At 46.9% G+C, this 27,732-nt stretch overlaps 1 protein-coding gene across 3 annotated transcripts in view; it reads left to right on the forward strand.

Annotated features, from left to right (window-relative positions):
- The first annotated feature begins 667 nt into the window (after window positions 1–667).
- The window catches only part of STUM (stum, mechanosensory transduction mediator homolog), a 64,796-nt gene continuing 37,731 nt past the window's right edge, over window positions 668–27,732 (forward strand). The window contains exons 1-2 of one of the 3 annotated variants that reach the window (XR_014231509.1): window positions 2,151–11,813; window positions 13,001–13,079. Coding sequence is in view for 2 of the 3 variants with exons in the window: in XM_082341813.1 (XP_082197939.1) it covers window positions 877–1,084 (208 nt within the window). In the remaining variant the exon portion in view is untranslated. Of the gene's footprint in view, window positions 1,085–2,150; window positions 11,814–12,992; window positions 13,080–27,732 lie in introns of those variants that run through there. The other 2 variants (XM_082341814.1, XM_082341813.1) reach the window with 2 other exon arrangements.

The following is a 27,732-nucleotide window of genomic DNA, read 5'->3' on the forward strand; positions in this document are numbered from 1 at the left end:
GGTTTCTCCCAGAACTGTTCAGGGGATGGTCCCCAACACTGCCCCCCACCACACACACCCACTTCCAAGCAACAGGCTCATTTCTTTTTGCTTTTCCCATCTCGTGTGTGTGTGTGTGTGTGTGTGTGTGTATGTGTATGTAAGGAAGGGTCCCATTTAAATTAGTCTCATGGAGACCTGTTTGAAAAGCTGCGTCTCCTGCTTTCAGCTCGATTATCGATCCTAAAATCGCTTTTTCTCTGACTCAAGTCCATTTAAATCAGAACGAATTTAAAGCGTACCAGGCACCAGGCGCGGCGCGTTCCTTGCCTCCATCTCCCTAGCGTTAAATGCATCCTCCGGAGTAAAGGACTCAGCCTCGAAGCCTTTCCCCGCCTTGCCAGCCGAGCGCACACGCCCAGTTCGCGGTGTCCTTGGCTGAGGTTCCCGCCCGGTTCACCTGTCTGGGGAGTGAGACGTGTGTCCATTCCTCCCAATACCTGGACACCAGCTTCCTCTGCGTTCCTCTTCTACTTTCTTCCCTCCTCCCTGATTTGTAAGCGGTATTTTGGGGGGGTGGGGGCAGCGGAGGGGAGGGCGGGGAAGGGGCCCCGCGGGGAGGGGCGTCGGAGCGCTGTCACCGAGTGTCACGCCGCCCTCCCCGCCCCTCCGCCGGGGGTGTGGGAGCGCAGCGGAGCGCGCGGCAGAGGGCCGGGCGCTTGGGGACGCGGGAGTGCGGGGTTCTGGGCGAGCCGCGCGGCACACCGAGCACGCTGGACGCCTGAGCTCGGCGCGGAGCCCGGAGCCCGGAGCCCGGAGCCGGCCGCCACCCGCCCCCTGTGCCCTGGGCGGCAGTCCCGGCCGCGGCAGCCCGGCTCCCGGGGAGCGCGCCCCGCCATGGAGCCTTCGCACAAAGACGCCGAGACGGCTGCAGCGGCGGCGGCGGTGGCTGCGGCGGCGGCGGCGGACCGGGGGACGTCCTCGTCCAGCGGGGTGGTGGTGCAGGTCCGCGAGAAGAAGGGCCCCCTGCGCGCCGCCATCCCCTACATGCCCTTCCCCGTGGCCGTCATCTGTCTCTTCCTCAACACTTTCGTGCCGGGACTGGGTAAGACGCGGCGGCCGCGACCCCTGCGCCCCGGGCACCGGCGCGGGAGGGCGGCAGGGGAGGCGCCGGGGAGGGACCCTCGGGCGGCGCCCACGGGCGGCACGTGCTGCGCCGGCGCTCCCAGCGCCCTCTGGCAGGTGGCAGAAGCGCCTGGAGTGGGCGCCCGGAGGGAAGCGCGGCGAAGGGCTCCTGACACACCTTTCACCTTCTCCGACCTGGGAGCCAGGTGATCCGGGCCCAAAGAGCCAGAAACTTTGCCCGGAATGTTGGATCCCGCGGGCGGCGGCCCGGGTGGCTCTCTCGGCCCCCGGCTAGGTTCCCCTCCAGGCGCCCCCAAATCCTGTCTTTTCCCTCCGCCGCGCGCACCCCCCTACGAGCTCCTCTCTCGGAGGGGCGCGGGCCCCCAGCCGGAAGAGCGTTGGGGCCGCGAGTGGGGGTGGCCAAGGTCCCGGGCATTCGAGAAGTCGGCCGAGCTGGGGAAAAGCGGGGCGAGCCCGGATAGAAGGCTCCCCGCAGCCCCGCCTGCGTTCGCGCGGTGCTGGGCGTGTGTGGGCGAGAGCTCTTCAGCCAGAGTCTCCTCCACCTCCTTCCCGAGTGCCCGCGATTCCGCCGGCAGCCCCGCAGGAGGCCGAGGGGAAGGGGGATGATTCTGTTAGTTTAGGTGCCTGTGGGTTTGAACCGCACTTGGCCAGGAGTGACCCCATAACTCCATCCCATCACTTCCGTTCCTGAGAAAGTGGAGAGCGCGGCTGTAATTCGGTGTCAGACTTTGGCTGCCTGCAGGGTCCTTGATGCAGTGTCCCAAATTTTAAAACAGACGCCCATCACAGAGATAGGAGTGCCGAAGAGGGCCTAAAGGGAGGAAATGCTAGGTTTTCTTGACCCTCCCTCTCCTAACCTCACCCCCAAATCTGTCTGCACGCCCTCCCCCCACTCCCAGCTTGCCAGCTTGGCACCGGCTGTTCTTCCGTGCTAAGAGCACCCCACCCCCCAATTCCGTGCGGGACTGGAGAGGCAGGCACCTCTGTGCCCAGGAGAAAGCTTGCCGCTGTAAGGCTCCAAGTTCCCAAGAACAGAGGTCAGCTAGAAGTGGTTTTCTGTTTTGCTTTGGCCTTTCTCACGGCCCCGCTCTCAGCCAGCTCTGCAGGGTCCTCTGCAGCGCTGATAGCGAAGATCACACCCACCCACGCAGGTCGCGTTCACTTTCCCCTTCGTGCTCACCTTTCTGACCCCTGGGGGGAGGTGGGGGGCTGTGGCCAGAGCAGCGTATCTGTCTGAGCAGGAAGTTAGGTGGTCTTTAGTTGGGCGTCCGCCTTGTTGGTGCCTTCAGCAGGCTGGTTGGTGTCAGGGCGGCTCTCTTCGCACATTTAGACACGGTGGGGACGCAGCCGACGTTAATTTAAGTTGTCAGAAATCCCCACCTGCTGGAGTAAAAACACACTGCCTGTCCGTCTCTCTGGGGATGTGAAGATCATGAGCAGGGATGTGTCTCGATTCCACTTTTCTTAAAGTGGTGAAGTAAATGCCACCTTATGGTCTTTGAGGAAGGAAGCACATTGGGGCCTGGTGGGAGGAGCTCCGTCAAGTCTCTGCTGGCTGAGGCCACAGCCCCTGTGCACCTGCACCTGCCCTCCTGGGTCTGCCTCACTAGGTCCCTTTCCCACCCTTAGCCCTGCTGCCACGCCCCCTGCCCTTCTGCCCCCCCCCGCCCTGGGCATCCAGCTCTTCCCTCTTTACACTTCCCTTTGTTAGATCCGAATCCTATGGGATTTTTGTAAGAAACCTTTCTAAGAAGCTAGAAGAAAATAAAGAGGAAAAAAAGCAAACTACAAAAGTAATAAAACAGGCTGAGATGAGCCATGGGTATACAGACTTAGGAATTTTCAATGACGAAATCCAGGCATTTTATCGTTTTGTTTTGACTGTCATTGTACAGTGGACTGAGTGCACAGGCCCCGGCGCCTCTCCACCCTGAAGGGGGTTCCAGATCCTTGTTGGTGTTTCATATCTCTGAGTCAGGGATGCCTGTCTCTCCAGGTTGCTGGGAGGATGAAATGAGATTACGTAAAGCTCAGGGTCTGGCCATTAGAGAGTGTTCTGGAGACCGTGGGTCCCTGTTGCTCTTTGCCCTTCTACAGAGCTGAGTGCTGCTCCCATCTCTGGTATGTGGGGCCACCCCCGGGACCTTTCTTCTGAGTACTTATTGATCTCTCTGTTCCCCTCGACCTGCAGTAGAGTCCTGGACGACAAAGCAGCACAGGCAAAACTTGCAGGCTTTTTTTTTTTTTTTTTTTTTGCACTGCCCCCTCCCCAGTGGTTTGAATGGTCCCAGCTCTCAGAAATTTTTCCCTCAACCCAGATCCACCTCTCCAGGTCCTCCTGGCTTATCTGATGCTCTGCAAAAACTGAGTATTCATGTCTAGCTCTGCCCTTTGAGGAAGCGAAGCTTCTTTTAATGCATTCACTCATTCATTCGACAAACACAGAGCACCAACCACATACCCGGCACTGGGGATGTGACGATGAATAAATCAGTCAAGATGTCATAGATAGTTGAGGGAAATGGATGCAAACTTTGTTTAAATTTGAAAGTGCTATGATGGCAGCAGGAAGAGTATTTGAGCAGTAAGTGATTCTTCCAGGGTTGGGGTGGGTGTTCAGAGAAAGCCTCCCAGAGGGAGTAGTATTGGGTTAGACTTTGCTGAGAGTATCCATCACGAGGCCCCAAGCACTTGCCATCCTCACTTCACTCCCACTCTCTGGAAACTGGTCACAGCATTGGCCCAAAGAGCTCTTCTTTTTTCTGGAAGCATCCTCACCTGCAAGTCCTCTCCTCATTTGCAGATTGGATGAGAGTGCCAGTGTTGGGCTGAATGAAGGCACGGTTTTTCTCTGGTAGAGTGTCTCAGGTCCATCCAGTCTGCAGGACCTGCCATAGAGAAGCCCAGTCCTTACAATTCCCTGGTGCCTTCTCCACCCAAGCAGCAGTGCTGTTGGGATAACATACATAAGAGGGGTGTTTCCTTTCCTGGGGAGTGGATGGGAAGGAGAAGTCATTATGATCGCTCTGACTCCTCATTGGAACGATACAAAATAAATTTGAAAAATGGATGATGGTAATTTCCTATTCAGTGAAAGTCTACTAATAAAGATCAATGGACCTTCATAGTCCAGCTGGTAGGGCATTTATAAGTATACACAATTACTCATACATGTAATGGAATTTCACTGTTATGCCCCCAAATGGCCAGAGGGTTTATCTATTGGTTAGGATCCAAATTATACTTTCATATTTGAAAACTGTATCTATCTTGATTGACTTGGTGAAATGAAAATGTTGATAACTCAGATAGTGGCAGGGAAAGTTGGACAGAGGAGAACTTCCATTGACTGTTAACCATTACATCAGATTAATGTTGGATATTAATCTACTGCTGAATATTCATAAATATTTAATCTATCCCTAATATATTGCCTACTCTTTGACACTCAGCTAAGGTCTTGCTTCCCTGGTCAGAGCACCACAGGCTGGCTCAGCTTCTCTCTCTCTTTCCTTTAAGCCTGAGCCTCTAGTTGATGACGAATCATTCCCTACCCTGTGCCATCTTTTGTATTGTTGCCTTTTTATTATTGTTTCAAGAGTTTATTATTTGTCTATCTAGATAGATTGTAAGTTCCTTGACAGCAGGAACCATTTAAAGTTTCTCCTTGATATACTATCAATATGCTATTTATGGAATGCACACTGACCAGAATTTTACTCCTTGAATAGGCATTAGAGATCATCTCGCCCAATGCCTTTATTTTATATAGAAGTGAGGCAGGCTGGAGGATGAAAGGACCAAGGAAGTTCACATCCTACTCAACGTTTTTAAGGAAGTCATTTGAGGGTGTATTTCAGCAAAACAAGAGAGTAAACCAAGAAAGAAGATATGAGATCCAGGGAATAATGTATCCAATTCAGGGCAGACATGAAAAGCAACGCAGGATAAAATTGTTCAGCAAGCCTGGAGAGCAGTCAGTCTTCATTAGAGTGGGAGGGTAGAAGGCTCCAGGAAACAGGTTTCTGAGGATGATGTGAGAAGGGGACATTCCACAGAGTAGAGAATATTATTGGTATACTGCAAGAGATTAAAGTTGTGATACAAAACAGAAAGCAAGCAAGAAAAACAGAAGGCAATTAGTAACTGCAGTAAAGACAAAAGGCTATGCAAAAGCATTAATATCCTCAAATGAAGCAACCTACCCAATTGTATCAGGAGGCCAGTAGGCTTCAAAAAGAATAGAAGATTCCAAACAATAAATGAGAAAGAATTTGAGGATACTAGGGATATGATGTAGAAAGCACATGTTTCTTCTACCAACAATAAAAAAGAGAGGTAATAACAACTTCAGGAAAAACAACAACAAAAAATTATTAAAGGTATAGCTCAAATAAGAAGCAAATCAAAATGTGGCCTGATTTTAAGCAAGTGGTGGAATGTAAGGAAAGCTCTTTTAAGTGCATAGAATCTGTCATTGGAACAGTGGTGCACTGTATGGGCTCTTAGCTTCCCTTTGATTGTGCAGTGAAGAATATTTGCTTAGTCATAATGATGTAAATGCTCCTCAGTTTTTTGGGTTTTTTTCCACATCTTTATTGGAGTATAAATGCTTTACAATGTTGTGTTAGTTTCTGCTGTACAACTAAGTGAATCAGCTATATGTATACATATATCCCCATAACCCCTCCCTCTTGAACCTCCCTCCCACCTTCCCTATCCCATCCCTCTAGGTGGTCACAAAACACCAAGCTGATCTCCCTGTGCTATGCAGCAGCTTCCCACTAGCCATCCATTTCACATTTGGTAATGTTTATATGTCAATGCTACTCTCTCACTTCATCTCAGTTTCCCCTTCCCCCTTGTGCCTTCAAGTCTGCTCTCTACGTCTGCGTCTTTATTCCTGCCCTGCCACTAGGTTCATCAGTACTGTTTTTTTAAATTCCGTATATATGCATTAGCATACAGTATTTGTTTTTCTCTTTCTGACTTACTTCATTCTGTATGACAGATGCTAGGTCCATCCACCTCACTACAAATAACTCAATTTCATTCCTTTTTATGGCTGAGTAATATTCCATTGTATATATGTGCCACACTTCTTTATCCAGTCATCTGTTGATGGACATTTATGTTGCTTCCATGTCCTGGCTATTGTAAATAGTGCTGCAATGAACATTGGGGTGCATGTCTCTTTTTGAATGATGGTTTTCTCAGGGTATATGCCCAGTAGTGGGATTGCTGGGTCATATGGTAGTTCTATTTTTAGTTTTCTAAGGAACCTCCATACTATTCTCCATAGTGGCTGTATCAATTTACATTCCCACCAACAGTGCAGCAGGGTTCCCTTTTCTCCACACCCTCTCCAGCATTTATTGTTCATAGATTTTTGACGATGGCCATTCTGACCGGTGTGAGGTGATACCTCATTGTGGTGTTGATTTGCATTTCTCTAATAATTAGTGATGTTGAGCATCTTTTCATGCATTTGTTGGCCATCTGTAGGTCTTCTCTGGAGAAATGTCTATTTAGGTCTTTTGCCCATTTTTGGACTGGGCTGTTTGTTTTTGTGATATTGAGCTGCATGAGCTGCTTGTATATTTTGGAGATTAATCATTTGTCAGCTGCTTCATTTGCAAATATTTTCTCCCATTCTGAGTGTTGTCTTTTTGTCTTGTTTATGGTTTCCCTTGCTGTGCAAAAGCTTCTAAGTTTCATTAGGTCCCATTTGTTTATTTTTGTTTTTATTTCCCTTACTCTAGGAGGTGGGTCAAAAAGGATCTTACTGTGACTTATGTCATAGAGTGTTCTGCCTATGGTTTCCTCTAAGAGTTTTATAGTGTCTAGCCTTACACTTAGGTCTTTAATCCATTTTGAGTTTATTTTTGTGTATGGTGTTAGGGTGTGTTCTAATTTCATTCTTTTACATGTAGCTGTCCATTTTTCCCAGCACCACTTATTGAAGAGGATGTCTTTTCTCCATTGTATATTCTTGCCTCCTTTATCAAAGATAAGGTGACCATATGTGCGTGGGTTTATCTCTAGGCTTTCTATCTTGTTCCATTGATCTATATTTCTGTTTTTGTGCCAGTACCATACTGTCTTGATTACTGTAGTTTTGTAGTATAGTCTGAAGTCAGGGAGCCTGATTCCTCCAGCTCTGTTTTTCTTTCTCAAGATTGCTTTGGCTATTCGGGGTGTTTTGTGCTTTCATACAAATTGTAAAACTTTTTTTTTTAATTAATTAATTTTTATTTTTATTTATTTTTGGCTGCGTTGGGTCTTCATCGCCATGCATGGGCTTTCTCTAGTTGCAGCGAGTGGGGACTACTCTTCATTTTGGTGCGTGGGCTTCTCATCATGGTGGCTTCTCGTTGTGGAGCATGGGCTCTAGGCACGCGGGCTTCAGTAGTTGTGGCACGTGGGCTCAGTAGTTTTGGCTTGCAGGCTCTAGAGCACAGGCTCATTAGTTGTGGTGCACGGGCTTAGTTGCTCCATGGCATGTGGGATCTTCCCAGACCAGGGCTCGAACCCGTGTCCCCTGTATTGGCAGGCGGATTCTTAATCACTGTGCCACCAGGGAAGCCCACAAATTGTAAAATTTCTTGTTCTAGTTCTGTGAAAAATGGCTTTGGTAATTTGATGGGGATTGCATTGAACCTGTAGATTGCTTTGGGTAGTACAGTCATTTTCACAATATTGATTCTTCCAATCCAGGAACATGGTATATCTCTCCCTCTGTTTATGTTACCTTTGATTTCTTTCATCAGTGTTTTATAGTTTTCTGTGTACAGGTCTTTTGCCTCCTTGGGTAGATTTATTCCTAGGTATTTTATTCTTTTTGTTGTGATGGTAAATGGGATTGTTTCCTTAATTTCTCTTTCTGATCTTTCATTGTTAGTGTATAGGAATGCAAGAGATTTCTGTTCATTAATTTTGTATCCTGCAACCTTACCAAATTCATTGATTAATTCTAGTAGTTTTCTGGTGGCATCTTTAGGATTTTCTATGTATAGTATCATGTCATTGGCAAACAGTGACAGTTTTACTTCTTCTTTTCCAATTTGTATTCCTTTTATTTCTTTTTCTTCTCTGATTGCTGTGGCTAGGATTTCCAATACTATGTTGAATAACAGTGGCGAGAGTGGACATCCTTGTCTTGTTCCTGATCTTAAAGGAAATGCTTTCAGTTTTTCACCATTGAGAATGATGTTTGGTGTGGGTTTGTAGTATATGGCTTTTATTATGTTGAGGTAGGTTCCCTCTATGCCCACTTTCTGGAGAGTTTTTAATCATAAATGGGTGTTGAATTTTGTCAAAAGCTTTTTCTGCATCTGTTGAGATGACAGAGATGACATATGGTTTTTATTCTTTAATTTGTTAATATGGCGTATCACATTGATTGTTTTGCGTATATTGAAGAATCCTTGCATCCCTGGGATAAATCCCACTTGGTCATGGTGTATCATCCTTTTAATGTACTGTTGGATTCTGTTTGCTAGTATTTTGTTGAGGATTTTTGCGTCTGTGTTTATCAGTCATATTGGTCTATGATTTTCTTTTTTTGTGATATCTTTGTCTGGTTTTGGTATCAGTGTGATGGTAGCCTTGTAGAACGACTTTGGGAGCGTTCCTCCCTCCACAATTTTTTGGAAGAGTTTGAGAAGGATAAGTGTCACTCTTCTCTAAAAGTTTGATAGGATTCACCTGTGAAGCCATCTGGTCCTGGACTTTTGTTTGTTGGAAGATTTTTAATTACAGTTTCAATTTCATTACCTGTGATTGGTCTGTTTATATTTTCTAATTCTTCCTGTTTCAATTTTGGAAGGTTGTACTTTTCCAAGAATTTGTCCATTTCTTTCAGGTTGTCAATTTTATTGGCACTTTATAGTTGCTTGTAGTAGTCTCTTATGATCTTTTGTATTTCTGTGGTGTCAGTTGTAATCTCTCCTTTTTCATTTCTAATTTTATTGATTTGCATCCTCCCCCTTTTTTTCTTGATGAGTCTGGCTAAAGGTTTATCAATTCTGTTTATCTTCTCCAAGAACCAGCTCTTAGTTTTATTCATCTTTGCTATTTTCTTTGTTTCTATTTCATTTATTTCTACTCTGATCTTTATGTTTTCTTTCCTTCCACTAATTTTGGGTTTTCTTTGTTCTTCTTTTTCTAGTTGCTTTAGGTGTAAGGTTAGATTGTTTATTTGAGATTTTTCTTGTTTCTTGAGGTGAGCTTGAATTGCTATGAACTTCCCTCTTAGAACTGCTTTTGCTGCGTCCCATAGGTTTTGGATCATCGTGTTTTTGTCGTCATCTCTTTCTAGGAATTTTTTGATTTCCTCTTTGATTTCTTCAGTGATCTCTTGGTTATTTAGCAGTGCACTGTTTAGCCTCCATGTATTTGTGTTTTTCCTGTTTTTTTCCTGTAATTGATTTCTAATCTCATAGCGTTGTGGTCGGAAAAGATGTCTGATACAATTTCAATTTTCTTAAATTTTCCATGGTTTGATTTGTGACCCAAAATGTGATCTACTCTGGAGAACTTTCTGTGTGCACTTGAGAAGAAAGTGTATTCTTCCACTTTCAGGTGGAATGTCCTATAAATATCAATTAAGTCTATCTGGTCTATTGTGTCATTTAAAGCTTGTGTTTCCTTATTTATTTTCTGTCTAGATGACCTGTCTATTGGTGTAAGTGGGGTGTTAAATTCCCCCAGTATTATTGTCTTACTATCGATTTCTCCTTTTATGGCTGTTAGCATTTGCCTTATGTATTGAGCTGGTCCTATGTTGGATGCATAAAAATTTATAATTGTTATGTTTTCTTCTTGGATAGATCCCTTGATCATTATGCAGTGTCCTTCCTTATCTCTTGTAACAGTCTTTATTTTAAAGTCTATTTTATCTGATATGAGTATTGCTACTCCAGCTTTCTTGTGATTTTGATTTGCATGGATATCTTTTTCCATCCTCTCACTTTCAGTCTGTATGCCTCCCTAGGTCTGAAGTGCATCTCTTGTAGACAGTATATATAAGGGTCTTGTTTTTGTATCCATTCAGCCAGTCTATGTCTTTTGGTTGGAGCATTTAATCCATTGACATTCAAGGTGATTATCAATATGTATGTTCCTATTACCATTTTCTTAATTGATTTCAGTTTGTTTTTGTGGGTCCTTTTCGTCTCTGGTGTTTCTCGCTTAGAGAAGTTCCTTTAGCATTTGCTGTAAAGCTGGTTTGGTGGTGCTGAATTCTCATAGCTTTTGCTTGTCTGTAAAGCTTTTGATTTCTCCATTGAATCTGAATGAGATCCTTGCTGGGTAGAGTAATCTTGGTTGTAGGTTTTTGCCTTTCATCACTTTAAATATGTCCTGCCACTCCCTTCAGGCTTGCAGAGTTTCTGCTGAAAGATCAGCTGTTAACCTTATGGGGATTCCCTTGTGTGTTGTTTGTTACTTTTCCCTTGCTACTTTTAATATTTTTTCTTTGTATTTAATTTTTGATAGTTTGATTAATATGTGTCTCAGCATGTTTCTCTTTCAGTTTATCCTGTATGGGACTCTTTGCGCTTTCTGGATTTGATTGACTATTTCCTTTCCCATGTTAGGGAAGTTTTTGACTATAATCTCTTCAAATATTTTCTCAGACCCTTTCTTTTTCTCTTCTTCTTCTGGGACCCCTATAATTCGAATGTTGGTGTGTTTAATGTTGTCCCAGAGCTCTCTGAGACTGTCCCCAATTCTTTTCATTCTTTTTTCTTTATTCTGCTCACTGGCAGTTATTTCCACCATTTTATCTTCCAGCTCACTTATCTGTTCTTCTGCCTCGGTTTCTGCTATTGATTCCTTCCAGAGTATTTTTAATTTCAGTTATTGTGTTGTTCATCACTGTTTGTTTGCTCTTTAGTTCTTCTAGATCCATGTTGAATGTTTCTTGTATTTTCTCCATTCTGTTTCTGAGATTTTGGATCATCTTTACTATCATTATTCTGAATCCTTTTTCAGGTAGGTTGGCTATTTTGTCTTCATTTATTTGGTCTTGTAGGTTTTTACCTTGCTTCTTCATCTGTAACATTTTTTTGTCGTTTCTATTTTTTTTTTTTTTTGATGGGTGTGGCTGTACTCCTGTCTTACTGGTTGTTTGGCCTGAGGCGTCCAGCACTGGAGTTTGCAGGCAGTTGGATAGAGCTGGGTCTTGGTGCTGAGAAGAGAACCTCCAGGAGGCCTCACTCTGATTAATATTCCCTGGGGTCTGAGGTTCTCTGTTAGTCCAGTGGTTTGGACTCGGAGCTCCCACCACAGGAGTTCAGGCCTGACCTCTGGCCTGGGAACCAAGATCCTGCAAGCTAAGTGGTGTGGCAAAAAAAAAAATAGGAGCAATACAATAACAAAGAATAAAAAACAAAATAGAAAGATAAAAAATATATTAGGAAAAATAAAAATATAATTGAAACAACTGCAACAAGGTAAAATAAAACCACAACAGAAAAAAAAAAAAAAAGCCTTGGCTGTGGAGGCAGAGTTTAGGCGGGGGTGGAACTTAGGCAGGGACGGGGTTTAGGGTGGGGCGGGACCTAGGTGGGTGGGGGGGTGGCGTTTGAGTGTGGGGCGGGGCATCTGCTTAGGATGTGCCCAGAAGGGGAGAGGCAGCACATGGAAAGGAGGGCCTCTGGAGTGTGGAGTTCCGGAGTTTGGAGGTAAGGCCCTGGGTGAGGGTGTGTGGGTGGGGTTTAGGCCCAGCACGATGGAGGGGGTCTCTGAGTGTAGAGGTGGGGCCCTGGGTGGGGGTGTAGGGGCGGGGCTTGGGCCCTGCACGGGAGGAGGTAGGCTCCGAGTGCAGAGGATTGGCCCGGGAACCCAACAGGCTCCCTGGTGCCCAAGTGTACAGGGAAAGCACTGGCCACTTTCCCTTCTGTTCCTTCATGCCCCCCTCCCATGGTCTCCCCCAGGGTCTCCTCTGTCCCTGCTGGACCCCTAACAGTGGGTGGGTCCCGCTGGGTGTAGGAACTCCTCCCCTCCCCCAGCCACCCCTCAGGGGTGCCAGTCCTGGAGGTCCGGCCTGTACTTTTGCTCCCCCTTCCCTCCCTCCCACTCCCTCAGGACCCGCACAGCTGGAGGGGGCCTAGGTGGGCAGAGGATCAGGCCTGGGATCTCAGCAGTTTCCTGGGGGTCCAAGTGGGCAGGGGAAACCTGGCTACACTCCCTTTTGATCCTTCACCCTCCCAATGGTCCCCCAATTTTCCCTTTGGATGTGGGATCCCTTCTCCTCCCCCAGCCGCCCCTCAGGGACACCAGTTCCGTCTGGCCTCCACTACTCCTCCCCCTTCACTCCCCCCATGCCCCACGGCCTACCCACTCACTGGGGGTTCCTCCCGTCCCCTTAGGTGTCTATGGTTCCCCACCAGTGCCTGGTAGGTGCCCTAGTTGTGCGGAGACCCGAATTCCACGTTCTCCTAGTCCGCCATCTTGACTCCGCCCTCCTCAGTGGTTTTCAGCTTTTAAAACCAACCACAGGCAAAGCACTGAAGAGTACTTAATAATAGCTATAAAGGAGTGTGAAAGATTTTTTTTACCTTGGCAATATAAAATTAAAAAAAAAAACAGCTTGTAGAAGTTGGCAGGTAGATTGTGATAGATTAAATTATTGTTCCCACTTATCCACTGAAAGATGATGGCACATCTCCACTTAATGCCCTGTGGCTTGCCACGATTCCTGTGGGAGGGGACTACTTCGTTTCCTGCCCATCGATATCAGGCTTGGCCATGTGACTTGCTTTGGCCAGTTGAGTGAGTGGAAGTGACATATGCCATGCCTGAGCAGACATTTTCAGAGGTATTGTGAGGTTCTGCCATTGTTCTTTTCCCTCTCTCATGAGAATGGCAGGTCTCAGATGGGGGCTGCTCTTCAACCTGGCTCCCAGAATAAAGAGGATATCAGAAGCAAGGCATGACATGTCACGTGAGTGAGTAATAAGCCTGAGTTCCTGAGATTTTTCTGTTGTTGTGTTAGTGTTGTTATTGTCCCAACACAACCTACCAAAGCTGACTAATGTGTGGAGGGTAGAGATGTTAATACCCTCCTCATGTGGAGTGGGTGATGAAGACATACTGTCTGTAGTTGCTAGACCAAGAAATAAAGACTACCAAGGAAATCAACAGATGCACTGAAATACAGTAATGATGTTTTGGGACAATGGGATAATGTGGGAACAAGAGTAGAAGGGAGATGAGGAATGGTTAAGTAAGCTAACTCTTATGTATCATAGCAGAAAGTCAATAAATGATGTCTAAAGTTGATAAAACAAAAAAAGCAATATAAGCATACTCTGGAGATTAGGAAAACACCAGAAGAATTCCCACTCTTTCAGACATCTCAATTTTCCTTTGTCTAGTGACTCATTATTAGCACATATACATACTGAAATTGTCTCCCATCATTTTGAAATAGGATCTCTTGATCCCACACCCACCTCTGCCCATTGCCCATCTCTCTGTTCCCCTTTGTGGCTCAATTCCCTGAAAGAGTTGTCTAGATTTGTTGTCTTCAATCCCTCTTCCCTCATTTTCTCTTGAACACACTCTAAGCATGTTTTTACCTCCATCAGTCACCTAAATTGTACTTAATCAGTATCACCAGTCTCCTCCAGATTTTCTGAATCCAGTGGTCAATTCTGCCTTCACCTTCCCGGACCTCTCAGTCGCATTGGACACAATTGCTCACTCCCTCCTCCAAACACTGTCTTCACTCGGCTTCTGGAACACCACCCTCTCCTAGTTTTCTTTATACCTCGTGACTCCTTCTCTGTTTCCTTTGCTCATCTCATCAACTTCTAAACTTGGGAGTTCCCCAGGGCACTTGATCTTCTTGATCTTGATCTTCTCTTTGATCTTGATCTCTTTTCTGCCTACACTCAACCCCCGATGTTCATGCTGAGTCTCCTGGCTTTACATTGCATCCTTGCGATGATGACTCCCAGATCCAGATCTCCAGCTCAGACCTCTACCCTGACCTCCGGAGTTTTATATCCAACTGACTTCTCAATATCTCTCCTTGGAAAGCAAAAGGCATCATAGACTTAACTTACCCAAAACCAAACTTCTGATTTTCTTCCCCAAACTTACTTCTCCCTCGTCTTTCCCCATCTCAGCAAATGGCATCCTTCCAGTAGCTCAGGCCAAAAGCTGGAATTCATCCTTGACTCCTTTTTCTCACACCCCACGCCCAGTCTGTCAGGAAACACTTGGCTCTGCTTTCGTAATGTAGTCAGTATCTGACCACTTCTCATCATCTTGTGTCTACTTCACTGGTCCAAGCCTCCATCTTCTCCAGAGTGCAGTGGCCTCTTAAAGGGCTGCTTGCCCTTACTGACCTCCCTTATAGCCTGTCCTCAACGTGGCCATAAGAGGGATCCTTTTAAAACACAAGTGAATCAGATAATGTTACTTTTGGGCTGGAAACCCTCCAATGGCTCTCATGTCACTCAAGTAAAAGCTCAAGTCCTCATGATGACCCACGTGGCCCTAGGCCAGAGCTGTTAAAAAGAAATATAACATGAGCCACAGGTGTAATCTTAAAATTTCTAGTACCTATATTATAAAAAAAGTAAAAAGGAACAGGTGAAATTAACTTTATTAGTATATTGTACTTAACCCAGTATATCCAAAATTTCATCATTCAATGCTTTTTTTTTTTGCTGCGTTGGGTCTTCGTTGCTGCACGCGGGCTTTCTCTAGTTGCGGCGAGTGGAGGCTACACTTGGTTGCGGTGTGCGGGCTTCTCGTTGCAGTGGCTTCTCTTGTTACAGAGCATAGGTTCTAGGCGCACGGGCTTCAGTAGTTGTGGTATGTGGGCTCAGTAGTTGTGGCTCGCGGGCTTAGTTGCTCCGCGGCATGTAGGATCTTCCTGGACCAGGGCTTGGACCCATGTCCCCTGCATTGGCCAGGTGCATTCTTAACCACTGCACCACCAGGAAAGCCCTCAATGCATTTCAATATGAGAAATTTATTTTCTCACAGTTCTGGAGGCTGGAAGTCCAAGATCAAGGTATTAGCAGGGTTGGTTTCTCCTGAGTTCTCTCTCCTTGGCTTGTAGACAACCACTTTCCCCCATGTGTCTTTACATGGTCTTCTGTCTGTGTGTCTCTGTGTCCAGATCTCCTCTTCTTATAAGGACATCAGTCATATGGGGTTAGGGCCCATCCTCAAGACCTCATTTTAAGTTATTTACCTCTTTAAAGACCTTATCTCCAAACACAGTCACATTCTGAGGCACTGGGAGTTAGGACTTCAATATAGGAGTTTTGAGGGGACACAGTTCAGCCCATAACACCTTCCAGACGATCTTACTTAAAATTGTGGCTCTCCTCCTCCTCCCCAGACTCCCTACCTTTCCCTAGTTCATTTTCCTTAAGAGCACTCTCACTATCAAACATACGGTATACTGCAGGGACCCTGTCCCCTTTGACCTTGCACCTCAGCAGGAGCACGGTGCACATCTGAGAGTGATGTGCTGTGTAGTAGGCACCGAGTCAACTGTCCTCTGCTCAGCACGCCCCTGGGTCTACACTTGATTGAAGCACAAACTTCCTTAGTATCACCTGCTGACTGACCACGTCCACTCCCCACAGCAGCTCCGTTTCTTGCAACATCTGGGAAGAAATGTGGATGCTATTTACATTATTGAACCGGACCTGGTCACCCCTCAAAGTATCACTGCCTAGGCTGTGACCCAACTCACTACGGGATACGTCCCATGGGAGACTCACTGAGCGAGTGTCGCTTGGCACAGTGACATTTATACATTGGCTTTTGAGTGATGCTGCAATGTATAGGTAGGCAGGTAGGGGAAATACAGTGGGGTGACCTGGAGGGCACTGGACTAAATCACATCTCCCATTGCGCATCAGATTCATGAAGCCACGAGGCGTCGTGGAAAGGGGGTGAACTAGAAGTTAGGAGGCCCCAGAGCTAGTTCTGATTTTTCAGATGCATGCAGCCCTGAGCCCCTTCGCCTCTCTGAGCCCATTTCCCCATCTGTGAAACGGAAATAATCCCCACTCTGCCACCTCGCAGGGTCGTTATGTTCTGTTTAACCGCGAAGCACTCCGTGGTCAGAAAGAGGGTTATCACTACCAGTTAACATTGACAAAATGTCCTTTGTTCCCAAGCTCATCCTGGGCTTTTCCTCACAGTGGCACGAGGGTTAGCAGGAGAGCTGTAAGCAGGGCAGCTTTTTCAGCATCTGGTCCCATGTGCCTCAGAGCCGAGACCTGGGACCTCCTGCTGGGCACTGCTGGGACCTCCCATACCCAACACGCTGGGGGCAAGGAGGCAACAGCGCACATTCTCTAGGGCTTGGTTTACCATTTACCAGAAGGTTCTGCCATTATAACCCCAAAACCCTGGGCCTCTGAGAGGGACGTGTCTCTGAGGCCGACTACCGTTTGGTAAAAGGCTGTGGGAGCATCAGACTGGAGAATGAATGTGTGCGTGTGTATTTGGACACGCAGGCACATGCACAAATGCCCCGCAAGCTTTACCTGTAGTTATCTTACTGTAAAAGTTAGACAGATCGTAGGTCTGTGTTTGAACTTCCCAGCTCATGAGTCCAGGGAGACCATTTATTCATCCTGGAGGCCATGTAGGTGGTTTGTAGCCCTGAAGCCCTATCACCTGGGCAAGGGGCAGAGGTTGGCCTTGGGAGGATGTATTTTTATTGAAGTTTAGTAGATTTACAATATTACATTAGTTTCAGGTGTACAACATAGTGATTCAGTGTTTTTATAGATTTAAAGTTACTACAAAGTTTTGGCTATATTCCCTGTGCTGTGTAATATATCCTTGTTGCTTATTGATTCTATACATAGTAGTTTGTATCTCTAACAGACTTGCCCCTAACTTGCCCCTCCTCCTTTCCGTCTCTCCAGTGGTAACCACTAGTTTGTTCTCTCTGTGTTTCTGCTTTGTTATATTCATTCATTTGTTTTATTTTTTTAGATTCCACATATAAGTGATATCATACAGTATTTGTCTTTGTCTGACGTATTTCACTAAGCATAATACCCTCCAGGTCCACCCATGTTGTTGCAAATAGCAGAATTTCATTTTTTAAAGTTAATTTTAATGAAGTATAGTTGATTTACAGTGTTGTGTTAATTTCTGCTGTACAGCGAAGTGATTCAGTTATACATAAATATATATTCTTTTTCATATTCTTTTCCATTATGGTTTATCACAGGATATTGAATGTAGCTCCCTGTGCTATACAGTAAGACCTTGTTGTTTATCCATCCTATATATAGCAGTTTGCCTCTGCTAATCCCAAACTCCTAATCCTTCCCTCTCCCCTCTTCCCCCTCCTTGGCAACCACAATGCTGTTCTCTATTTCTGTGAGCCTATTTTTGTCCTGTAGATAGGTTCATTTGTGTCGTATTTTAGATTCATATAAGTGATATCATATGGTCTTTGTTTTTCTCTTTCTGACTTACTTCACTTAGTATGATAATCTCTAGGTCCACCCATGTTGCTGCAAATGGCATTATTTCATTCTTTTTTATGGCTGAGTAATATTCCATTGTGTATATATACCACATCATCCATTTGTCTATTGATGGATACTTATAAGCATTTATTTTATGAAAGGTCTTAAATTCATTGAAGAAGTCATTTTTTTTTTTTTAATTAATTAATTAATTTATTTATTTTTGGCGGTGTTGGGTCTTCGTTTCTGTGCGAGGGCTTCCTCTAGGTGCGGAGAGCGGGGGCCACTCTTCATCGCGATGCGCGGGCCTCTCACTATTGCAGCCTCTCTTGTTGCGGAGCACAGGCTCCAGATGCGCAGGCTCAGTAGTTGTGGCACATGGGCTTAGTTGCTCCACGGCATGTGGGATCTTCCCAGACCAGGGCTTGAACCTGTGCCCCCTGCATTGGCAGGCAGATTCTCAACCACTGCGCCACCAGGGAAGCCCAGAAGTCATTTTTCTTGAAAAGAATAAAATGACATGAGACTAGGGCTGTCCTGGAACCTGGACTGTGTAGGGGCCATGGCCAGGTCTTCTGTAGGCTTTGGTCTTCACTGACTGAGAAGTTTGACCCCAAAGCCAAGAATAATTTGGTGTTTGTGGACAAGAGCCTGTCACCTGTCCTAAAACCTCAACAAAGAAAATGGTCCCCTTTTCCCAGGGCCAGGCAGCTTTAGGGCCGTCCAACCCCTTCACTTTACAGAGAAGAGGTCTCCTCCCGGACCGAAGGCTCTCACCCACAATCTCACATCACTTACCCCAGCCCAAGGTCTTCCTGCCCACTCCAGTGCCTGGCTTGTACTGGAGGGTTAATTACTATTTGTCGAATTAAATGAGTGTGTGGCTGTTATAAAGACCTGATGAGGGCTGCAGGGGGCAATACATGACTTGTCAGTGATCACATCCGATCCCACCACCTGGACCTTCTTTTTCTCACTGCCCCAGCCTTTTCCCCTTCATAACAGCTTTATTGAGATATAGCTACATAAAATAAACGTCACTCTTTCAATGTATACAACTCAGTGGGTTTTAGCAGATTCAGAACCTTTTGCTCCTTCCCCTGCCCTGCTTTCCAATATCACCATTTGGCCCGTCTCCTTTGAGAACCTCGGAAGCTTAATGTGACAAGAACACCTTCAGGCAGGTGGTTTTGAGGAAGAGTGATTGTCTGGGTACCTTTTTCTCAGAGTTCTGCTAGTCAGCAATCCGCATCTCAGAAGGCGAGGCCCAGATGGGCGAGACGCGAGCCGCCTGGAGGCTTTCGGAAGAAACATTTTTTGGGAGGTTGTCATGTTTTATTTTCTGTTTTGTTTTAAAAAGAAGCATCTCACCAAGAGGGAAAACTTTCTCAATGAAAAACGTAAAAGCATGGCACCAGTGGCATAAGTTGAAACGTGGGCCGTTTCCGAGATGGAGTGAGCCCCTCCCTCTGGAGACAGATGGGCTCTGGCCCTGGTTGTGGGTGTTGCATTGGCCCGAGAAGAGTCACCCTTAGGCCAGGCGGCAGAAGGGAGTGCCCACAGCACCTCAGGTGGACGTGGGTCTTCCTGGGCAACAGCTCAGTGCACCTATGGTTTTAGTAGAATTTCTATGCTAAGAGATTAAGTCCGTGTCTGCCCATGGCTCAGCTCTGCCCATTTCATTCTTCTGCTCCGAAGCCTTCAGTAGCTCCCTATTGTCCACGGACTAAGTTCACATTCCACATTAGACCCACCAGGATTCAATGAACTTCACCTATTCTTTCCCTCCCTTTACTGAATCAAACCGGACGACTTGCTTTTATGGTTCTGCCCATGCCTTTTTGCCCCTCTGTACCCCTGCCTGGAACACCCTTCTCCACCATCGTGCCCAAATCCCGCCCAGCTTCCAGGCCCACCGCCAACGCCCTGCCCCTCCAAGCTTTTCTTGACCGTTTCCGTGTGGGGAGCTCCTCCTTCCTGGGGCTGTCAGGCCACTTAGGACATTTCTCTTGCTCCCCTTAAATTCTGTTCTGCTGTTAGTGTCTTAATCTTCTCATATGAATCATCTCCTTGAGCGTAAGGGCCGTGCTTTATCACTTCAACCTCCCACAGCACCTAGCACGGCCCAGTAGGCATTTGTTGAAGGAAAGATGTGTGTGCAGACTGACTTCTGGTTGTGAAGGCGGAGTCAAGAGCATGAACTAGCCCCGTTAACCTAGTGAGTGTGTCTCTTACCCAAGGGACATAGGCTCTCGTGTCACTTCTCAGCCTTCCCAGCTCAGAGGGAAGGATGGGATCCAGTTCTCAGGGCTGAGGCAGGACTGGAGGAGTGTGGTACATGCTGTACCACAACATGTGTGTCTCTGGTGGGTCCTTGGTGTTCCAGCCACTCGGGAGGGACATGGGGCAGGGGAGGGATGTTGGCCGCCCCCATCGCTGGGCCAAAGGGCTTGCTCTATGGGGAATTTCACTGAGGACAGTCACCATGTGACTGGGAAGAGCTGGGTCAGAATCCATCCTTCCAAGTTGTTCAGCCAACAACTGATAAGCGTGGGCGGGGATGGGGAGGGGGGAGCAGTGGAGGCGGTCTATCTTCGTAAACCATTTTAATAAAGATTGGTTTGGGCAATAGCCATCAAATTAAATCTAAGGGGACATTTTGATTAGAAGCAGGATATCTGCATGATCTTCAAGTGTCTCTCCACAGAATGCTTATTGCTTGCAAGAGGAAAAGTCATACAGCAGAGAAAGCAGACAGCATCTTGATTGGGTGAACAAAATAACATTACCTGGACCTTGAAAACGTCATGCTAGGTGAAAGAAGCCAGTCACAAAGGACCCCATATTGTATGATTCCATTTATATGAAATGTCCAGAATGGGCCAATCTGTAGAGACAGAAAATAGCTGTCGGGGGAGGAGTGGCATGGTTGGGAGGACGTGGGGAATGATTGCTAATAAGTATGGGGTTTCTCTTTCAGGTAATAAATTATGTTCTGAAATTGATTGTGGTGATAGTGGCACACCTGAATATACTAAAAGCCACTGAATGATTAAATGGGTGAATGCTATGGTATATGAATTATATCTCAATAAAGCTGTTAAAAATATTAACATCACCAAGGAGGAACAGACATCACATGCCTCCTGATGTGACATCCTGAGAGGGACACAACATCACTTTTGTAGTATTCTAGCCAGGGGTGCATAATCTGAATCTATTCATGAGGAAATATCAGAAAAGCTCCAAATCGAGGGGCATTCTACAAAATACCTGGCCTGTATTCTTCAAAAATATCATCATTATGAAAGATTAAAGGAGACAGAAAAACCTGACCACTAAATACAAAGCATAATCTTCGGGGTATTGGATTCTGTACTGGAGGGAAAAAGAATACCAATAAGGACATTATTGAGACAATTGATAAAATCGGAATATGGACTGTAGATTAGAAAAAATATTGTATCCATATTATGATTCCTAAAATCAGTAACTGTGCTGTGGATACGTAAGAGAATACCTCTGTCTTTGGAAACATACTGAAGTATTAAGGGATAAAAAGCCATGATGTATGCAACCTTGTTTATAAATGGTTCAGAAAAAAAGATAACACTATGTAAAGAGAAAGAGAGAGAAAAACAAAACAAATATAGTCAAGTGTTAAAATCTGGTAATCTGGGCAAAGGGTAGACGTGATTTTTCTATATTATTCTTGAAACTTTTCTGTAAGTTTGAAAGTATTTTCTAATAGGTTAAAAATTATATGGTTAAAAGCCGAACGTTCTGAACTCACATAGTTCAGATATAGCAATTGCACCTAAATTTAAACTACTGTACCCTATGTAAGTGCTTTCCGATCACTTAAAGTCTACCAGCTCTAATTCACTCAGGGGCTGCCTGGGGCCATGGGAACGAAGTCATGGTACAAGGTGGCATTGGCTTGCAGGGTCCAGGCCCCCAAAAGAGATTCTCTCAGGGATGCCAACTATTAAAACCCCAAGGAGGCACAGAAGCTTATTGCAGACATTTGGGAGCGTGAACCGTTCCTCTGTTCCATCAGCACATTAATCAAGTACAACAGGCTTGATTATAACTAAACTGAGTTACCCGGGAGGCTGGGGCCCGTGGGCAGTGCACACAACTAGCCCGCCTTGCAGTGGCTCGTTGGGGCTGACCCGGCTGCATTCCCAGCCTTCCTTTGGGGCCGGTCAGGCATCTGAATGTTTCAGCCAGAGCTGGAGCAGGTCCCGATGCTGCAGAGCTATTTTGGAGAAGTCTTTCTTGTCTTGGTAATTCCTCTTTTTGACATCTCAGTGTGGAGTCCAAGAATCATTTGTGGACCTCAAAGAAACCAGCCTCAAGCCAACAACCAATGACCACACCATTCCGGGAGGGCATGGGAGAGCCTACCGTTGGCCTCGGCCATTCTGAGGGGTCATGTGGCTAGAACATACAAGTGGAATCTTTTCAGGGATCATCCTGTGGCCTGACTCAGGAAGGAGAAAAATAAACATAACCGTCTTAGGCCCTAAAGCTGGGGTTCTGAGGCTCAAGGCAGAAGGGGGGAGGGTAGTGGCTGATGCACCAAAGCTCACAAGTTGGGCGTGGCCAGGTTTCCGAAGTCTGAGACCTCAGTGTCTATGGCTGGACTCTGAGTCCGTCCTGAGGAGAGGGGCCTCACTGTGGGGCTTGGGAATTGATTTGGGCTAAAGGAAAGCAGACAAAAGCAATGGCCTGGGCAAGATCCCCAATTGCTTGGGCCCACAGTTGGGTAGGATGGCTGTGTGTCTTGTTTTTGGTTTTTGGTTTTCTTGTACACTTTTTTTTTTGGCCACGCAGCTTGTGGGAACTTAGTTCACCGACCAGGGCTGGAACCCGCGCCCCCTGCATTGGAAGCGTGAAGTCTTAACCACTGGACCACCAGGGAAGTCCCATGGCTGTGTGTTTTATTTTCCCTGCCGGCTTCTCTGAGCCCAGTGTAGAACCTGCCACAGGGTGCTGTCAATGATCCTGTGCGGGTTCCCCTGAGGACAAGAGCTGGTCTACCCCATGTCAGGATGTAGGTACTTGGAGATGGACCCATGCACTCCTTAAAGGTAGACCTAGGAAGGAAGGAGTGAGCAGTTATGTCTCCCCTGTGCTGTTTGCATCCCATCATTTCATATTCTGCATGGGGTTCCTCACCCACCGCCCCCAGGCATCAGGGGATCGGCAGTACCACCAACCATGGGAGAAAGGCACGTGGTTCTCAGCCTAAGTCTGAACACAATGAAAACTGACTGGTGGTAGGGGGTAGGGTGATGGGTAGAATATGCCTTAAAACTGAGCATTTATTTACTCTTTTGGATTATCTGGCCTACCTGCTGCTCTAACTTTGGGTTTTCCAATCTGTCACATGGGTTCGTCTTGTCTCTTCAACTACACCTCTTTTGTGTCGTCCCCTAGAGTGTGGTCCAGCGCAGAGCACCGAGCAGGATCCCAGCCACACTTGCTGACTGATAATAAGCTGGGAAGGAGTGTGGCCCCTGCTGGGCTGAGATCTGGCATCGCAGCTTCTCATTCCAGATCTGTCGTCAACAGTACCCTCGGCCCGATGGTGCTCACCTCCCTGATGGGCCCTACTTTGTACTCCTCCGAAGCAAGAGTGATTATTCTTCTTGCCTCCTTGTTTGCGCTGAGATAGTTAACGAAATAAGATCAGGGTCATATGCACCATGTCCCTTTAAGTCAGGAAGTGAATGGGGGCTCTGCTCCAGCAGCTTGTCTGGCTCGTCCCACCCATGCAGTCTGGCTGATCTCCTGCTTTCACGCTCTGAGGGCACGAGGCTTGCCCTTGCCGAGGTGGGCAGGAGCGGAGGCTTGCACATCCTTCCTCCTGACCCCCATCCATTCTCAACTCATCCCTGGCCTTGAGGCTGACCTCTACGTGACCTCACCTGCTCCAGGCGTGTTGGCCAATGGGGGGCACTGGCAGGGGATGGAGTAAAGGAAGAGAGAGGTTGGACGTTGCCCCTCCGGCTCCCTTCGGCTTGTGTATTGACCATGGTTTCTGTCCTGCACCCCTCTTCCTCCACCCAGCCCTCTCGAGACTCAGACAACACCCCCGTTCCTGCTCTTCTGCTGCTAAACATCAGCATTTCACAGGTTGGTTCTCCTGGTCCTGCCCAGACCTCTGTCAACAGTCACTGCCTTAAGACCCTGACCCCCACTGGCAGAGAGACCTGTGTTTCTAGCGCCCCCAGCTGAGCTGTGGGATCCTGAACCACCAGCTTGGCACCATTACCGCCGCCTGGCCGCCAACCTGGCAACCACGCCCCATCCCGACCCAGCCCGGTTTTCCTAAAGAAGTTGGATTCTAACAGTCTTCCTCCTGGAAGCTCTGGAACAGCCAGTACACAGAGCCAGAAAAGCGTGGGCGTCCAGCTTCCAAATGGCTCTCGTGCTCGTGAGATGCCACATTCCCAAGAGTGCCCGGGGGAGGGGGCGGCGCAGGGAGGGGGGTGCTTGACACGGTGCTGAGCGGCGCCCCCGGGTCCCAGGCATCTTCTTTCTGTGTTTTCCTTTATGGTTTTTCATGTTCTTGTTTAACGGCAGGCGGGCACCAGCCCCACCTCCTCCCTGGGCAGTTCTGGCCCCTGGCGCCTGGCTCAGAGATCTGCGCGCTGCCCCTCTTTCCCCAGCGGCAGAAGCCAGGTTCTATGCACCTGGCTCCCACTCCGTCCCCTCTGCAGATTTAGGTCGCCGGAAGCATGGCTGCCCCAGGAGGCGCTGCTCCTTCACCCTGGAGCCCCCTTCTTTACTTGCCTATTGGCCGCTCAGCCCCCTCTCCCGCTCTTCCCCTGACATGAATCAGAACACCGTCCACCTTTTCAGAGCTAGCTCACCATTCACAAGCAGCTTTTTGCTTGTGATCTCTGTGATCATTTTGGAAGATGCAGCAGCAGCCCAGGCTGTTGTAACAGCTATTCCTCTTCACGCTTCCTGCTATAAATGGAAGACACTGAAAGCAAATCACCACCTCCATCCAGCGTGTGTTCCTCTCTGGAGGACCCATCATTTTGTATTTTGCCCCCCATTTCCTTTGGTTGTACCCACCACCAGCCCTCCCTGTTGTGGAGACTGAGAACAGTTAGAGAACGAAGTCGTCAGGTGCATGGTTTGATTTTTCTCCCTCCACTCTCAAAAAGAACCCCCACTGTTTGAGTTGTTAAAACCCTCAAAGGTTCCTTGTTATGAGAAGAGTCATCAAAATACGCCTATTACGTTTTAAGTCTTTACAAAAGACACCAAAAATGAGTGCATCATCTACTTAAAAGGATCCCCTTTGATAGCCATACCAATTAACATTTTTAAAAAGCAAAAAGGTTCTGGTTGGGTACCTCTGATCTGTTTTTTTCCTCCTCCTGTGTGATTTGTGTGCAGACTTCTGAGAAGCAGATTTTATAATAGAGATTCAGCCAGGCTAAATCACAGCGGCAGAAGCTTATGCAACTGTTAAAAACCTATGAGTTAAAAATGGAATAGTCTTGCAGAGTGGGGAAGGTAATAATATCAGTGATGTGAAAATAGAAAGTAAGAAATTAGTATTTCAGCAATTCAGGTCTCTTATCCACATTTTTCTGCACTAGGAGAGCTTGGTGTCATTTTCCAGAATAAATCCAAGGTGCAACCTGTTATTAGAAAAAGAAAACTTTGCTTTCACAAATTCAGCCCTCTGTCCCCAGTTAATCTAGGGTCAGGAGCCCTTTTTACTGACTTTCGGGCATCATGTCATGAAACATATTTTGTATTTGTTCGAATCTGTGTGTTCACTAATGCCCGTAAAAGAACAGATTTTAGATTTTTATAAGTGGGTTTTGTTAATTTGCTATTTTAAAAATACTTGTGAGACCTTTCCAGTTGCCATGGTGATATAATTTCCATAAACATGATTCTTGTCGAGATTTTTGCACATTGAAGGCTGAGGTTGATGTGGTTGGGGGAAAGTAGGTGGTAAATTTGTCAGCCACCCATTGCTGCTCCCTCAAGGGCTACAAATCTGATTCCAAGGATCCATGTTATGACAGAGACCTGGATCTCTAAACAATGCAATCGACACGAGAGGCTTCTGGGAAGTGGACTTGGTCAGGGGAGAAGGAGGCCAGCCTGCTCTCCGGATGAAACCAATGGGTGGTGGACTGTGGGCGTGGTCTCAGCTGATCAATGATCCTGTCCAGGTCTCAGTGACCTGCAGTCTCTTTAAACCTGGGTTTCAGAAAGCCTTTGAGGACCAGACACCCTTGAGCTACCCAAGGTGTGGTGAAGAGCCTGAGGGCTCTTTTATTCCTTTTAACCAGATTTGTCAAAAATAAAAAAATCCCATTAAATGCACAATACTGCTAAAATGCTGAAATCTATAATGGAAAATAACAGGAAATCAAAATGTAACAATATTAACTGTTAAACAAAACAAGAAGACATTGACTCAGAAAGAGTTTTATAGTCATCTTGAATGCCAGCAGTTAAGGAAAAGCAGATTTAATTAGAAGAAGAGGTAGATGGTCCCAGTGGCACCAGACTTTTTATCAATGATGCTAGATATTTCTTTGGCTCATAAACAGAGGGGCTTCACAGTGAAACTTCATTTCCCAGAAAATGGAATATACAAAGCCATCGAGGGAGAAGCAGAACGCATAAGAGAGAGGATTTTCTAGTAACTAAAAATGTTTTGGAAAAGAAATGACCAGTAAAAGGAGTTAAAAGAGGAAGTGTGTCAGCATGAGATAAATTCCACCGAGGGCTCTCTAGTGAGCAGGGCAGGCACTCAGTGCCAGGAGTTGCTAATTGAGCACCTGGGCCCAGCCGAGGGGTTTGAATCATACAGAATTATGAATCATAAGGAATTATGAATTACTAGAAAGCCATTGTGTTGACTGTTATTATTTATGTAGTGCCGGAAATTTGAACAGGGCCACCCAGAGGATGTGCCAGACTCCCTGTCTGGCGGAGTGCTGCTCTCCGTTCCTTGAAAGCCAAACTGCGATGCCCGGGAGAGGCTGTATGTGCACCCCCGGTGTGTGCACGTGTGAGCCTGCACACTGGCGCCCCCGGTGTGCACAGGACAAGGGCATGTTCAGAGTTTGCACAAGTTAGAAAGGTACAGAGCCCCTCACACAGTGGACTATCCAGTCTACAGACTCTGGAGACAGCAGCTGCTGCTGACCGGTTATTTGTTAAGGGTGTTTATTGAAAGTGAAAAAGAGTGTGAAGGAGAGGCGTGAGGCGCCCTTTTGTGCTTCTAGAGTAGGTGAGGCTTGGGGCAAGGCTCACTGTGGGGGTGACCTGGGCTGGGTCCCACTGTGGACGCCGGCTGGAGAGCTGGCACCTTCGCTGCTGGGGCTTCCCTTGCCTGGGGCATGGGATGTTTCTGGCTGTCAACCCTGGGTGGAGTGACTTGATTACGACCTGGTGACCAGTTTGCAGTGATGCCTTCCAGGGCTGCTCAGAGGGCTTCCCAGGCATTTTTATTTGCCCTGAAATAGCCCAGAGGAATTTGGCATAGAGAGCTGCCGGAAAGTGGCTCACTGCCCCATCCAGAGTGGGAATCAGAACCAGAACAGTGCCCGGAGCACTGCTCCAGCCTCTTCCCTGAATACATATTTAATTTAGACGTTTTTTTAAATAATGCATCAGTAGCAGGCAGCATGGCTGCGGCTGTCGGGCAGCTGGGGGAGGGAAGGAGCCTGGAGCCTTTTTGCCTGTTGCCCCCTCTGGCGGCTGCTGCCCTGCTGCAGGGTGGAGGCCCAGGCGTGGACTGCAGTGGAGAGCTTTGCCCTGGGGCGTTGCCTTCTGAGATGCTCCTCAATGCTCAGGGTGCAGGAAGGCCAGGCGGGCCCTTGCTCCCCCTGCCAGGACTGGGAAGATTTCATTCTCAGGGTGGGAAAAATAAGTAGAAGCAGAACCACCTGCTACACTGCCCAGAGATGGGGACGTGGGAGGGAGAGGCCCGCTGTGGGCTCGGGAGCAAAAGGGCATTTGATGTGGGGAGTCGGGGATCCCCAATTTTCTGTGTGTGCTTCAATGAATCCTGGTGATCCTTTTCTGGGTATAACTTCTTTATTTTGCTGAGGGCCTGGATTCTACTCTACCATGTGAT

Source organism: Balaenoptera borealis, assembly GCF_965194805.1.
Source record: "Balaenoptera borealis genome assembly, chromosome: 1".
NCBI classification, from domain to species: Eukaryota; Metazoa; Chordata; class Mammalia; order Artiodactyla; family Balaenopteridae; genus Balaenoptera; species Balaenoptera borealis.